Source organism: Gadus macrocephalus, chromosome 9 (assembly GCF_031168955.1).
Source record: "Gadus macrocephalus chromosome 9, ASM3116895v1".
Taxonomy (NCBI): Eukaryota; Metazoa; Chordata; class Actinopteri; order Gadiformes; family Gadidae; genus Gadus; species Gadus macrocephalus.
Genome location: NC_082390.1, coordinates 22,040,965 through 22,056,098, shown reverse-complemented (window position 1 = coordinate 22,056,098; position 15,134 = coordinate 22,040,965). Strand labels below are relative to the sequence as shown.

The following is a 15,134-nucleotide window of genomic DNA, read 5'->3' as shown; positions in this document are numbered from 1 at the left end:
GGGCGGGGCTAAGCCCGGGAAGCAGCAGCGTTGTCCATGCAAAATAGAACGTCTTTCTTCCTCAGCAAATGCTGTAAGCAAATCTTTTGCAGTTCTTTGCAATTTTCGACGGAAAGAGCCAAACATGCCAACTTTACAGCGACGTCAAAGTCCTCTTCAAAACTCGCCATACTGTCTGGTTTCCGAGTTTGAGGGGGAGCACAATACGTGAACGCCAGCAACCGGAAGGGGAGGAGTAGCGGTGAAATCCAACGCTAGGCAATAGACGCTGTCCACTTCCGTTCAGCCAGACTAGTTCTAGGGTTACCTGTTCTAGGGTTACCTGTTCTAGGGTTACCTGTTCTAGGTCAGGGTTACCTGCTCTAGGGTTACCTGCTCTAGGTCTAGGTTACCTGTTCTAGGGTTACCTGCTCGAGGGTTACCTTCTCTAGGTCTAGGTTACCTGTTCTAGGGCTACCTTCTCTAGTGCCGCGTTTCCACTGCAGGGTGCGGAACGGATCGGATCGCAAAGGTGCGGTAGGGAGGGGGCGGTATAGCCCAGCTCAGTTCCGAGGTCGCGTTTCCACTGCCGACAGTACCCTTGGTGGTAGGCCGGATGTCGATCGCCGCGGCAGCTACGTAAACATCGTAAACAACGTCTTCCTCCCCAAGAATGCAGACGAACGTCTCCACCTCCTTGTTCGCCCAAGCAAGCTTTTTACGCGACATGTTAATTGTAAAGAATAATACCTCGAGGCTACTGTTTGTTTGTTTTTATCCCTGCGTCACCCGGAAGTGACGATTCTGTCGACCAATCAACGGAGGGGGGGTGTAGCTAGAATTTCACGGGACCCTTTCAGGCGTCTGGTCTCGTTTTGGGTACCGCAACGGAGGAGTCCCGAGAATGGGGCCGGAACGGGTACGGCAAAGTCCGGGTCACGCCCACTTTTGGCGGTGTAAACGCGACCCGACCCGCACCTTTGCGATCCGATCCGTTCCGCACCCTGCAGTGGAAACGCGCCATAGGGTTACCTGCTCTAGGTCTAGGTTACCTGTTCTAGGGTTACCTGCTGTAGGTCTAGGTTACCTGTTCTAGGGTTACCTGCTCTAGGCGGTCCAGGTCGTCCTCGTATATCTGGAGCTCTCCTCCGTATCCCCGCTGGAAGCTGCGTCCCTTGGGCATCTCCACGTCCATGGGACAGACGTACTCCTCACTGTCCTCCTGCCTCTTCCTCCGCAGCGTCCCGAAGCCACCGAAGGCCTTCTTCGGCTGGGAGGGATTCACAGGAGGGAGTCAAAGGAGGGAGTCACAGGAGGGAGTCACAGGGAGGGATTCACAGGAGGGAGTCACAGGAGGGAGTCACAAGAGGGAGACAGAGGGAGGGATTCACAGGAGGGAGTCACAGGAGGGAGACACAGGAGGGAGACACAGGAGGGAGTGGACCCGGTGTGGACCCGGTGTGGACCCCGGAGTGGACCCCGGAGTGGACCCGGTGTGGACCCTGAGTGGACCCCTATGTGGACCCCTGTGTGGACCCTGTGTGGACCCCTATGTGAACCCCTATGTGGACCCTGTGTCAGGGTGTCTACAGGTATAAACAAATTAAATTTAAGACTTTTTAAGACTTTTTAATACCACTTCTTAATGAAATTTAAGACCAAACTTACGATGGAAAAACAAATCGCGCCAAAATCTATAAACGAACAGGCTGGAGCCCTGGCTAGATGATAAACCAATAAACAGGAGCCCTGGCAGTGGCGTAATCGGGGGGGTGGGGTTAATATCCCCTCAAATCTAGGCTACGAGAATCAGCCCTAAACAAATGCAAGAAGTTCCGATCATTTGAACGACAGCAAGAAAATAACACTTGCAATTAGAAAGCTAGTTAGCAGGCTAGCCAGCTATTAGGCTATCTAATCACTTGTATGTAGACGCTTTAGCTGCGCAGTAGTCTACGCTCTGACCTAACCAAAGACAACGCAGCGCACAGGCTACCGAAAAAAAATTATTTGGCAGAACAGATTGCCCGCATTTTCGCACTGACATGGCACACAAATATTTAAGACCAATGCAATCTGAATTTAAGACAATTTAATACTTTTTAAGGCCTTATTTTGATGAAAATTGATTTACGACTTTTTAAGACTTTTTAATACCCCGCGGCCACCCTGCTGTGTGGACCCGGTGTGGACCCGGTGTGCACCCCGGCTCTGACCCCGGCGCTGTCCCACCTTGACCTTGGCGGTGGCGGTCAGCAGCAGGTAGTCGGGGTGCTCCAGGCTCTCCTGCTTGAGCTGCTGGGCCTCCAGCCCCACCAGCACGCTGAAGTGGGTGGCCAGGTGGCGGCGCAGCAGCGTCTTGTTGGGGGGGATGTTGAGCAGCAGGGCCATGGTCTCCACGTTGAAGCGCGGCTCCAGGACCTGAGGGCCACGAGGAGGGGCAGGAAGAAGAAGAAGAAGAAGAAGAAGAAGAAGTGGAGTAGGAGTAGGAGGGAGAGGAGGAGGACAAGGAGGAGGAAGAAGAGGACCTGATTTAGTTTCACAGAATCATAGAAGTATGAGATGTGCTGTAGCAGAACATGCCGCTTTTGAACATACTACTGGTGTTATTGGGCTTGTATACTACAGTTAAGTTCAACCCTATCCTCTTACCCATCATTCTACGTTAGTCATGGAGAGCCCCTTCGTCTAGAGCCACTTACAATGAGCGCAGAGCACCCAGCAACATTCACAGGTAAGCTGTGGCATTAGGGGGATCAAACCCACAGCCTTTGGAAGGGGCGGGACTGGGCCAAGTCCCGGGCCCCTGAGCTCTGCTGCCTCTCACCATGAGGCCCCCGTGCACCCCGCTGCCCCTCAGGTTGGGGGCGTACTCCGCCAGGTCCACGGAGCGCAGCCACTCCATGACCCTGTGGTTGGTCCACTGGGAGACCTCCGCCGGGGAGATGTTGTTCTGGAGGATTGCACGTTGGTTCTTAGAAGTTTTGTACAACAACAAGAAGTACACTACACAATGCTAAGGCTGAGTGAGGCTGGGGAGTGAGACTAGTGAGGCTGAGTGAGACTAGTGAGGCGGAGTGAGACTAGTGAGGCGAAGTGAGACTAGTGAAGCTGAGTGAGACTAGTGAGGCTGAGTGAGACTAATGAGGCTGAGTGAGACTAGTGAGTGGGACTAGTGAGGCTGAGCGAGACTAGTGAGGATGAGTGAGACTAGTGTGGCTGAGTGAGACTAGTGAGTGAGACTAGTGAGGCTGAGTGAGACTAGTGAGGCGGAGTGAGACTAGTGAGACTGTGTGAGACTAGTGAGACTGAGTGAGGCTGAATGAGACTAGTGAGGCTGAGCGAGACTAGTGAGTGAGACTAGTGAGGCTGAGTGAGACTAGTGAGGCTGAGTGAGACTAGTGAGTGAGACTAGTGAGGCTGAGTGAGACTAGTGAGGCTGAGCGAGACTAGTGAGTGAGACTAGTGAGGCTGAGTGAGACTAGTGAGGCTGAGTGAGACTAGTGAGGCTGAGTGAGACTAGTGAGGCTGAGTGAGACTAGTGAGTGAGGCTGAGTGAGACTAGTGAGTGAGGCTGATTGAGACTAGTGAGGCTGAGTGAGACTAGTGAGGCTGAGTGAGACTAGTGAGTGAGGCTGATTGAGACTAGTGAGGCTGAGTGAGGCTGACCTCGTGGGAGGGTCGGCGGCGGAGGCAGTTGGGTTGGTAGTGGTTGAGCCGCAACACCTGGATGGCTCTCTTGATGCTGAGGTGGTGGAGGACGCTGCCCACCTTCAGGGAGAGGAGGTCGTCCTGGGGAGACATTAAGGGACAGTCCTGGTCACCTGAATCAAAGTCAGGGTCAAAGGGTCAGTCTTCTGCCTTCGGCTCTGAACGAGTGGTCGTACCCATTGTATTAACCCGTCTCTTGAACCTTATGGCTGCTCAGATCATGTTCTCCAGGGGGTTTACATACCCTTTCACTTACAATTGTGGTAACAAGGTGCCAAACTACACGCTCTTCTTCTGCCATACGATGCTGGTCACCCTACTCATGTTAGGACATCCCAAAACCTTTATTGACCCCAAAGAGAAACGACGGTAGCAGGTTTGAAGATCATTGGTAAGAAGGCACTGATTGGTCAATTTAGGTTATTAGAGGTTACAATAATAATAGCACAAACCATGACTATTATCAATTTCAGTTATTTTCTGAAAAATAATCTTAGAGAACTCTATTTGGGACCTCTGTTCTAGACTATGAGACAAATCCGATATTTCACTATGGAATGATACAAATCCTAGCCCCATATTCTATCAAGTAACGGTTGGGAGACAGAAGTGAAAGAGACAGAGAGGTCACAGAAAGACATTGAGCATGGAGAAGTGGCGTCAGTGCATGTGTTTCCCCTAATCAGCCGCTCCCCAGACACACCCAGCCTGATGGGAAGCTGGGCTCATTACAGCCAGTCATCCATGCTGCTCCGAGTGTGTCAGACACTCACCACGGTCATGTAGTGCAGCATGCGGCCGTCGACCCGACCTTCATCAAACTGGGTTTTGTACTGGGGCAGACCAATGTCGTCCAGCCACCCTGATCACACACAGGGGGAGGGGGTGAAGGGTCAGGGAAACCACAGTTTGCATTCAACATCAAAATGGGCTTGCTAAAGTGCCAGTGAACCCATGGTATGTTTTGTTGTGTCTTAAATGTGTTAAATGTATGATCTAAAAGGCAGTAGGTCACTAAAGTAATAGCAGCAGCCCTGGTGAGGTCAGGGTTCACGGTCCTGATGGCCTGGGGAAAGAACCCCGTGTCAGTGTCTCCCTGCTGCCTGCCCCCAGCAGCTGAACCAGCCTGCTGGGGGGTGGGGAGCCTTCTGGATCCTCCAGGGCTCTGCACCTCCTGGGGTGTGAGCGCTGGAGGAAGGGGCTGCAGTACCAGGAGTGTGTTCAGCTCAACACACTCCTCTCTGCAAACCCCTCTCATGCTGAGCGGTGTGTGTGACGGTGTGTGATGAGCAGGTGTGGTGTGTTGTTGAGACGGTGTGTGTTGTGAGAAGTGATGGTGTTTTGGTGAACACAGCTCTCAGCTGGTCATGAGTCTCAGAGAGCTGAGCTCAGTGGGGGCTTCAGCTGCTCTAACAATGTTATTCTTAGCTAGCGCTGAGCTGGTTGTTGTTGCTCGCCTCACACCGGACAGTAAATGTGTTCAGGTGGTCATTTGGCGGTGGGCTGACCCTCCCAGTGGAGGGGAGCCTGCCTGGAGGTATATTCTGGGCTGTGGTTCCTGCCGGTGGCGTGCTGCTCTACGTGCGACTCCACACTGTGTCAGTGGTACTTCCGAGCATCATAGATCACATTTACATTTAGGGGATATTGCTAACGCTTTTATCCAACGCGACTTACAGCCATTCATTCACACATTCACATAGGCGGAGTCGACCACGCAGGGCGACAGCCAGCTCGTCAGGAGCAGTCAGGGTGAGGTGTCAGGGACACCTCGACAGTCTAGGAGGGGCCGGGGATCGACCTAGCGACCTTCCGGTTACCAGTCAACACGCTCTGACTCCTGAGCCACTCTCGCCCCTTCACTTCCACGTCAGTGAATCAGGCTGTTCTAACAATGCAGGTTGATGGTATGTTGCTGAAGCGTCTCCACATCTCAGGGTACTCACTGGTCACCCAGTTGTAATCCAGCTTGCTCTTGTTGTCTTCCTCCTCCGAGCCGAGTGCCTGCAGTGCGAGCTGCAGCTTCTTCCTGTGAAGAGGGTGCTTAATGCCCAGCTCCTACACACACACACACACACACACACACACACACACACACACACACACACACACACACACACACACACACACACACACACACACACACACACACACACACACACACACACACGAGTAATGAGGGTTATAAAGACAGATTTTGAAAAGGAAACAGCGGAACAAAGATTTCCAAACGTAACTAGAATATAAATTCACACAGTATGAGCTAACGGACTATGGGATTTATATCAAATAACACTCAAACAATAGCTCTTCATTACCTATAGCACCGGTAACAGGTATCAGACTCCAACCAGTTATATACAAGCCTCTTTTAAAGTGCACTGTATTGTAGCAGTATGATTGGGTCAGTACAACGCCCCGGGGCCCAGCCTCACCCGCTCTAGGTCCTGCTGAGAGGCCTGCAGCAGCGTCTGTCCCGAGGAAACCCAGACGCGGGCCATGTTCCCGTACAGGCCTAGGCCCTGCTCCTTCAGCCACTCACACACCTGCTCCTTCGACCAGCGCGCAAACGGAGCGTCCAGTTCACTGCAGCACAGGGAGGGAGGAGGGGGGGGGGCGTCAGAGACAGCCAAGACTTTTTTTTTCTGAAGTTAGAATAAAACACTTCTGAATCCCATTAGTCACCACAGACACACAGACACACACATAGAAACACAGACACACGGACACACACACACAAACACAAACAACACATAGACACACACACACAGCGACACACACACACAAACACAACCAAACACACAAAACACATAGACACACACACACAGCGACACACACACACACACACACACACACACACACACACACACACACACACACACACACACACACACACACACACACACACACACACACACACACACACACTCCCAGACCCCCTCTTACCTGTTGGTGTGCTGCAGGTCCCGTGACCAGCCCAGCCGGGGGCCGGCTGTGGAGCGCACCCCCCCCCTCTTGAACTCCCCCTCCGACAGGTTGTCGTCCAGGTTAAACGTTGTCGATTGACTCCTTCTCAGCCTTCAGAAAACAACGTGTCAGATTAGAGCCCGCTCCCATGCTGCGCATCCAAGGGATCTGAAGTCATCAACAGGCGACACATGAAACCTCCCTAAAAGTTCAGTGAATAACATCTCAGGCCTATCGCAGTAGTCTCTGATCCGGCAGAACATCTGGGACCGTGTCTGAACAGGATCTTCAGCACTTAAAGGAAATCACCGTAATACGTTTTAAGATCCCCGCCTCCAGCGACATGATTGGGTGGAAAAACTATTAAGTGAAAAAAAATGTGCCGCCCCCTTCAACCAAATTTGAGCTGGACTGCTATCAGACTAGAATGGGACTTGTGACCCTCTAAGGGTCTACGGAGGGTTTTAGGGCCAACACGTACTTCCCGAAGAGCCTCTTGATGCCGGTGGCCTTCTTCTTGCCGGTCTCGGGGGTGGTGGGCAGCGTGTGCGTGCTGTCGCTGGTGGGGGAGCGCTGGGGCAGCCCCGCCAGGTCCAGGTGCTCCGTCCCGGGCCGCTCCACCTCCGCTGTGTCGGGGGGGAGGAACCACAGGATCAGCACCAGAGACAGGTCAGGACCAGACCGGCCCCATGGCTTCAGTCCCCCAGACAGAGACAGGCGGTGTGGGGGCAGCAGCTCCTTTACCGTGGACGGGCTACATGCATGAACCACAGTGGATTCCTACCACTACAACTGGAGAAAACAGGGGAATTCAAAGTTGTTGAATAAAGGGTTAATTTATTCAATATTTGAAAAAAGGGTTTTGGGTCTTTCCCCCCCCCAAACAAAAGAAATGTTTGATACAAAACCATCCTTTAAATAAGAGGGGGATAGAAACAAACAGTATGCATGAGCGATGGACGGTGACACACAGAATACAGGGACACACATGCATGCAAACACACACTGTTCTTTGCACAAACAGCAACATGTTTTCAAAGTGTCTCGGATAGGAAACTTTGATGTCTAGCAAGGGATGCAGTTTGAAGTGTGGGGGTGGGGGGGGGGGCAGGCTCTGATTGGCTGCCCTGCACCCGCCCTGCGGTCATTACTGTACCTAGCATAGGCGCGCTCGCACTCCTGCTGCGGTCTTCACAAAGCACACAGACAGGGTCCGCAGAGAGGAACACAGCGTTAGAGGAGTCACACAGCATCATACACACACACAAACCCTCACAGGGCAGGCAGACTTCCCAATGCACCAGTAGAAGACCAGGACGGGAACACAGATGTTGAGGCACAAACATTCCAGAATTAAACGGGAACGGCAGTGACTGTGGGAAGCAAATTATGGTCTTTGTGTGTATTCTTTGGGAGTGGCCTGGGAAGGGAAGGGAACGCAGGAACCTTCCACAATTCAATCTTAAATCACCGGGCTCTTTTCAGAGGTCCCCTGCAGTTTGACCAGATTTTCTAACCAAATCCCTCAAACTGTGACCAACGTTGAGCTTCATACTAGCATCTTTACGAGGGAACTCCTAACGACTCACTCATGAAACAACGCACTGAAACTAAACATTCCAAACAAAGACGTCTCCCATCAGAAAACCAGCCGCCCTTAAACACATCAGTAAACGTAGAGTGGTTATCCCTCCAGCCCTGTCTGTGGCCACAGGGCCGGCGTCTGGGTCTCACCGAGGTTGGGCGTGCTGGTCGTCCTCTTGCCCCCCCTCAGCTTGAAGAAGCCCTTCCCGAAGGAGGACCGCCCCTTCCGCGAGCCGAAGCTGTCGTCAGCCGGGGGCCCCAGGGGGCCCGGCAGCGTGGCGGACCCTCCTGCGGGGGGCTTCTCCGTCAGCTTGCTCATCTCCTCGTTGGCCTTGTTCTTGGGAGGACAAGAGACCACAGGCAAAGTGGTTGTGTAAGGCGCTGCACTGGTTATAATGGAATCAGTCACTGTTGGTCGTGAATTGAAGCCCCCTCCCACTGTGAAAGGCAGGCATAACATCTCTGAGAGGAGGTAATATACATAGATAACTTAAGTCATTGCTGATATCTTAGCGCTTAGCTTTTATCTTTGTATAGATGTTTAGTACATCATTCATAATCATAATAATATGAGGTGAAAGATATATACCTTCTCATTGGTTACAGAGTCGTGGTCGTCCTGACTCCAAGACTTGCAGTTTTCCTCATTGCTGAAAAGCAAAAAAAACACTGCATTAAGAAACACAGAGTCCTCTAACTCTACGGTTAACTGCAGAGCAAGAGACCGCTCGTTGCAGATTACTAGTTGATTGAGTGCCAGCGTGTGGATATGCAGACGGGACGACTGTGTTGGACCAACAGCTGAAGCATAATACAGAATAGAATCACAGCAATGATGATATCAACCAGGCTGCCATTGGGTGGGCTCACCTTCCTGAGGTGGCGGAGGGGGGCTCCGGGGCAGTGCCAGGGTCGTACGGGGAGGAGTCAGCGTGGCCAGACAGACGCATCTCACTCCCTCCACTCAGACTCTCCTGCAGAGCAAAGAGCAAGGTTTTGGAGACCATACCTAGAAATACCGACATGCTCATCCTTAATCTGAGCAAATGCGCTTACGCACATACATACACCGCACAAGTATGCGCGCACGCACATACTATATACATAAACACACACACACACACACAGCACACACACACGGCACACACACACGGCACACACACACGGCACACACACACGGCACACACACACACACACACACACACACACCCCACCTGGTCCGGGCTCCTCCCTCTCCCCTCAGAGGCGGGGCCTCCTCGTCCGTCCAGCCCGTCCGCGGCGCTCATCGTTTTGATGACCAGCGTAGAACAGTCGCTGTCAGTCTCCATGTTCTCCCCGTCTTTGTCTTCTGCAATTCAAAAACACCCGGGAGGTGAGTGGCTGCTGACCTGAGGCAGTGAGGGCCGTGTTAAGGTTTGACCTGAGGGGGCCGTGTTAAGGTTTGACCTAAGGCAGTGGGGGCCGTGTTAAGGTTTGACCTGAGGGGGCCGTGTTAAGATTTGACCTAAGGCAGTGGGGGCCGTGTTAAGGTTTGACCTGAGGGGGCCGTGTTAAGGTTTGACCTAAGGCAGTGGGGGCCGTGTTAAGGTTTGACCTGAGGGGGCCGTGTTAAGGTTTGACCTAAGGCAGTGGGGGCCGTGTTAAGGTTTGACCTACGGTGGGCCGTGTTAAGGTTTGACCTAAGGGGGCCGTGTTAAGGTTTGACCTAAGGGGGGCCGTGTTAAGGTTTGACCTAAGAGGGGCCGTGTTAAGGTTTGACCTAAGGGGGGCCGTGTTAAGGTTTGACCTAAGGGGGGCCGTGTTAAGGTTTGACCTAAGGGGGGCCGTGTTAAGGTTTGTCCTGAGGCAGTGAGGACCGTGTTAAGTAGGGGTGCAACAGATCACAAAGCTCACGGTTCGGATCGGGTCACGGTTTTTGAGTGACGGGTCGGATCGTTTTCGGATCAACAACAACAATAAAGATAACAAGACAAATGTGACTTTAAATCTTCAACTGTGTAAAAACAAAATAAAGTGAAAAATTAGGTAATAATCCTGCTTCCTCTAAGCATGGTCAATATTTAAAAAATGTGAGGTGGGTGTTAAGGTTTGTCCTGAGGCAGTGAGGACCGTGTTAAGGTTTGACCCGAGGCAGTGAGGTGGGTGTTAAGGTTTGTCCTGAGGCAGTGAGGACCGTGTTAAGGTTTGACCCGAGGCAGTGAGGTGGGTGTTAAGGTTTGACCTGAGGCTGTGAGGACCGTGTTAAGGTTTGACCTGAGGCAGTGAGGACCGTGTTAAGGTTTGACCTGAGGCAGTGAGGACCGTGTTAAGGTTTGACCTGAGGCAGTGAGGACCGTGTTAAGGTTTGTCCTGAGGCAGTGAGGACCGTGTTAAGGTTTGACCTGAGGCAGTGAGGACTGTGTTAAGGTTTGACCTGAGGCAGTGAGGACCGTGTTAAGGTTTGACCTGAGGCAGTGAGGACCGTGTTAAGGTTTGACCTGAGGCAGTGAGGACCGTGTTAAGGTTTGACCTGAGGCAGTGAGGACCGTGTTAAGGTTAGACCTGAGGCAGTGAGGTGGGTGTTAAGGTTTGACCTGAGGCAGTGAGGACCGTGTTAAGGTTTGACCTGAGGCAGTGAGGACCGTGTTAAGGTTTGACCTGAGGCAGTGAGGTTGGTGTTAAGCTGGAGTTCGTGACCAGCTGAACCTCGTGGTTCTGACCACAGCAGGGTTTGCTTTTAGCATCCTGCTCTGTGGCAGGAAGTGTTCATAAGCTAGACCTTGCCCTGGCCCCTGATTCTCCATGGTAGGGCTGACCTTGAGTTGAGAGCAGAGGATGAATGTGCGTGTGAGAGGGTGACTGCAAGAGATTTATCAGGGTGGCTGCAGAAGCCGGAGAAAGGAAGTACTTTATAGGTTCAATCCATGAAAGATTCTTTCCTGAGATGTAGAATGCAGCTGTGCTCCCATTGAAGGGTCATGGGGTAAACCAAGGCCTTAAACAACCAGGGCATGTCAATCAAATGGTCTGCTACGCCCCCACAAACCTAATAGAGGCAAATGGAGATAACACCAGTCTGAATAGCAATGTAGCCCTGCTGTTTAATGGTCAAAAGCAGCACTTCAGCACCGCCCACTGCAGTCTGAGGTCACACTGTTACGGAAGTAAAGTGAGTATAAGCCTTTTTCTAGCTTAGCGGACGTCTACAGACTAGGGGTGGGAAAAATAATCGATTCGATGCATCGCGATTCTCGCTAGAACAATTCTGTCTCGATGCAGATAAATTAATAATCGAAATTAAAAAAAACATTCTGTTCGCCAGAGAGGGATAATTTTTGTAATTTTAAAATGATTGAATTTATCTTCAGTGTGTATTGGCCAAATCTGATTTGTCTTGACACGATTGCGATTCAGCCTACGCATAGCATGCGCGCAAACTCACAGCCAGACACAAGAACTCCTAATAATAAAATAAAAATAAAACTGAAACCTATTTTTTGCATGCTTCCATATTGTGTTATAATGCAAGCTGCATTGATTATTGCATTGTTCATAGAAAGTCATATTTGTGACAAAAGCTTTCTCTCTTATGAAATATTAGATAAGTTAATTCATCTGTTGATGTCTTTAATGATCATCACAAAAGTAGGAAGTGATTAGCAAACTCTGAGTAGCAAACCCAGATGTATATATATATTTTTGAAAATCACGCATGGAAATGTACATACATTTTGATGCATCAATAATCGCTTCAGAATCGAATTGTTTACCTCATAATCGGAATCGAATCGAATCGTGAGGTGCCAAGAGATTCCCACCCCTACTACAGAAGTCATACAACAGTCTTAAGCGAAGGGGAAAGTCGAAAAAGCATGATGTCACCCCTTTACCAGAACAGCGGTGGGTCCCACCTCTCTTCCCCTGCACCCCCGCGTCCTGGAGCCTCCTGGACCGCAGGGCCGACTGCTTTAGCTCCTCAATCTTCCGGTCCTGCAGGACCAGACGTCCAGACATCAGATGGATTATCAGAGGATGTGAACTTAACGTTGATTCTATGCTGGTGAAGGAGGTGCACCAGTTAAACCAGTTAAACCTACCTTCTCTTCATTGGCCGCCATGAGAGATTCCACCGCCTTCTTCATCCTCTGAACTTCCACGTCTGACACACAGAAAAGGACTTTAGGTAAACATCACAACAACTCCTCACTCTCTAGAGACTAATCACTATCATGGATCAGATATCTGCGCTACAGAGACTAATCACTATGATGGATCTGATATCTGCACTACAGACAGACATTAAACACTATGATAGATTGATGATGTTCTGATGTTCCTACACACAATCCTACAGTTTAGAATATGTATTACTTGGGCACAAATATATAAAATGACGTTTGCCATACATATGACTTGGAAACACTTCATAACAACGCTCAGTCAAAAGTCATTTTTAAGCCTTCAGCTAATGATAAACTACTCATTAACAAAACATTCTTGCATAAGCCTTTAGTAATTGATGAACTAATCATTAACGTAAATTAATACACGTTGACGATTCATAATTGCAACGTTAAAGGACCCCTTTTAACACCAGGTTTGATGTTGATCAACCTTTACAAGCCATGTCCAGATCTACCCTCTAGTTACACCACCATTGGGAGTGTCCAGCCAGATGGATGATGGACAGAACAGCCGACCAGTTGGAGTCCACTGGATAGGCTGGTTTACTGATCTAGCCACAGCTTATCTACAAATGTATATCAATGTTTTATAAATGATACCTCATCGTTAAAAGAAAAGCTTACACATGACTTACAACTGAACAATACTAAGAAGTGTTACAGAGGATTGTGATACAATGTTTTTGAGGACACACGAGATGGCTGGCAGCTGACTATTTACACAACCTCTACTGAGCACGGTGAAACCGCTGTCCCACAGTAACACACTGCCCATACAAAGGGGGGGGGGGGGGGGCTCTGGGCACGGCTCACAGTGGACCAACACAAGACATCTGAGACTGAATCAACACGACGGACAGCATGGCAAACACTGGGGGACACGGACGGAGAGGACATGGGGAGGAGCGGGTGGGAGGGGGGTGTAGAGGGGTGGGGAGGGGAGGTAGAGGGGTGGGGGGGTAGAGGGGAGGGGGGGGTAGAGGGGAGGGGGAGGTAGAGGGGAGGGGAGGGGAGGTGGAGGGGTGGGGAGGGGAGGGGAGGTAGAGGGGTGGGGAGGTAGAGGGGTGGGGGGGTAGAGGGGGGGGGGGGTAGAGGGGGGGGGGTAGAGGGGAGGGGAGGGGTGGTAGAGGGGGGGGGGGTAGAGGGGAGGGGAGGGGTGGTAGAGGGGAGGGGAGGGGAGGTAGAGGGGTGGGGAGGTAGAGGGGTGGGGAGGTAGAGGGGTGGGGAGGTAGAGGGGTGGGGAGGGGAGGTAGAGGGGTGGGGAGGTAGAGGGGTGGGGAGGTAGAGGGGTGGGGAGGTAGAGGGGTGGGGAGGTAGAGGGGTGGGGAGGGGAGGTAGAGGGGTGGGGAGGTAGAGGGGTGGGGAGGGGAGGTAGAGGGGTGGGGAGGGGGGGTAGAGGGGTGGGGAGGTAGAGGGGTGGGGAGGTAGAGGGGTGGGGAGGGGAGGTGGAGGGGTGGGGTAGAGGGGAGAGGTAGAGGGGGGCGTAGAGGGGTGGGGTAGAGGGGGTAGGTAGAGGGGTGAGGGAGGTGGAGGGGTGGGGAAGAGGGGGGGCGTAGAGGGGTGGGGGAGGGTTGGGTGCAGCGGTCCATGCGGCTGAGCTGGAAGAGGTGATGGAGGACACTGACATTCATTCCAAGGCTCTGAGGGAGGGGGGCACAATGCAGACATTCCTTGCTGGGGTTCAAACTAAATGAAACAGCCTGTAGATCGGTGGCATTCAGGTCCTAAAGAAGGCTGGCGTGGAACGACCAGGACGGGGATGTGGGGGGGAGCGCTGCGGCTCCGTGCTGGGCTGACCCAGGCTCAGCGCTGGGTTAGGTCTCCGGGGTTACGTGGACAAGCAGGGGGGGGGGGGGGGGTGGTTCACACAGGCCCGGACATGCAACACTGGGGGGGGGGGGGGGGGGTGAGAGCAGTCGGTAGTAAACACAAGGCCCTTACGTTTCTCCTTCAGCCTCTGTCTAAGAGGCTCGTCTGCATGAGAGACTGAACAGGACAGACAGTCAGGAAAAACAAAAACTGGTTGCAGTTTTAAAATATTGTTGGACATTCTGACGTACATCATGACTAATGTGTGCAATCATGAATGTTATAATGCATATATAATATGAAAGCTGAGTCTCTTTGAGTGTGGTACATCACAATACAGAAATGAGTCATGTTTAATGTAGAACACATAACAATCTGTAACGCGGCCTGCGCTGTTCCTTAACGCCTCACCGCCTTATTCTAATTGTTTCACGTTGTTTTGCCTAAATGAGTGTATGCAGACCAACCACATCTATGCAGCCTAATGCTATCATAGGAAGTGGAACACAACCAAATTGAAAAAGGGTGGACATAAAACATTGTTGTTTCGACTGAGCGACTGACATTGTGTCCTCATGTGTCAAACCCAAAACAGAAGTGATGCTGCTCCGTACTGCTGCTGTGGTAACTCTCCTCCTTCTTCCTATAACACTGCCCTGAACGTGGTTCATTGATTTTGCTTGAGATAAACGTTAGAAATTATAATCTTGCTGCTTGGGACGCAAGCAGCACCAAGTTGTGTTGAGTTGTGTTGCGTTACATGAATGCACTTCATTGTGAGGTAAAGTGTGGTGTGTTAAGGTGTGGTGTGGTAATGTGTGGTGTGTTAGGGTGTCGGGTGTTGAAGCTTCTCCGGGTCACAGAGCGAGAGAGAGCAAGATGAAGCAGCAGATGACCCCCCACCCCCAGAGGAAGCAGCCC

General features: G+C 51.5%; 1 protein-coding gene across 14 annotated transcripts in view; it reads right to left on the bottom strand.

The window, feature by feature from the left end:
* ppfibp1b (PPFIA binding protein 1b) overlaps nt 1-15,134 on the bottom strand; it is a 29,634-nt gene that overhangs the window by 2,699 nt on the left and 11,801 nt on the right. For 3 of the 14 annotated variants that reach the window (XM_060061465.1, XM_060061467.1, XM_060061466.1), the window contains exons 9-25: nt 14,346-14,390; nt 12,318-12,379; nt 12,111-12,210; nt 9,456-9,589; nt 9,112-9,215; nt 8,831-8,891; nt 8,392-8,578; nt 7,814-7,846; nt 7,139-7,283; nt 6,637-6,768; nt 6,126-6,276; nt 5,637-5,748; nt 4,464-4,552; nt 3,649-3,771; nt 2,807-2,932; nt 2,212-2,400; nt 1,067-1,249 (exon numbers count right to left, since the gene is read on the bottom strand). In XM_060061465.1, the coding sequence (XP_059917448.1) occupies nt 1,067-1,249; nt 2,212-2,400; nt 2,807-2,932; nt 3,649-3,771; nt 4,464-4,552; nt 5,637-5,748; nt 6,126-6,276; nt 6,637-6,768; nt 7,139-7,283; nt 7,814-7,846; nt 8,392-8,578; nt 8,831-8,891; nt 9,112-9,215; nt 9,456-9,589; nt 12,111-12,210; nt 12,318-12,379; nt 14,346-14,390 (1,976 nt within the window). Of the gene's footprint in view, nt 1-350; nt 458-996; nt 1,250-2,211; nt 2,401-2,806; nt 2,933-3,648; nt 3,772-4,463; nt 4,553-5,636; nt 5,749-6,125; nt 6,277-6,636; nt 6,769-7,138; nt 7,284-7,813; nt 7,847-8,391; nt 8,579-8,830; nt 8,892-9,111; nt 9,216-9,455; nt 9,590-12,110; nt 12,211-12,317; nt 12,380-14,345; nt 14,391-15,134 lie in introns of those variants that run through there. The other 11 variants (XM_060061474.1, XM_060061475.1, XM_060061478.1 and 8 more) reach the window with 11 other exon arrangements.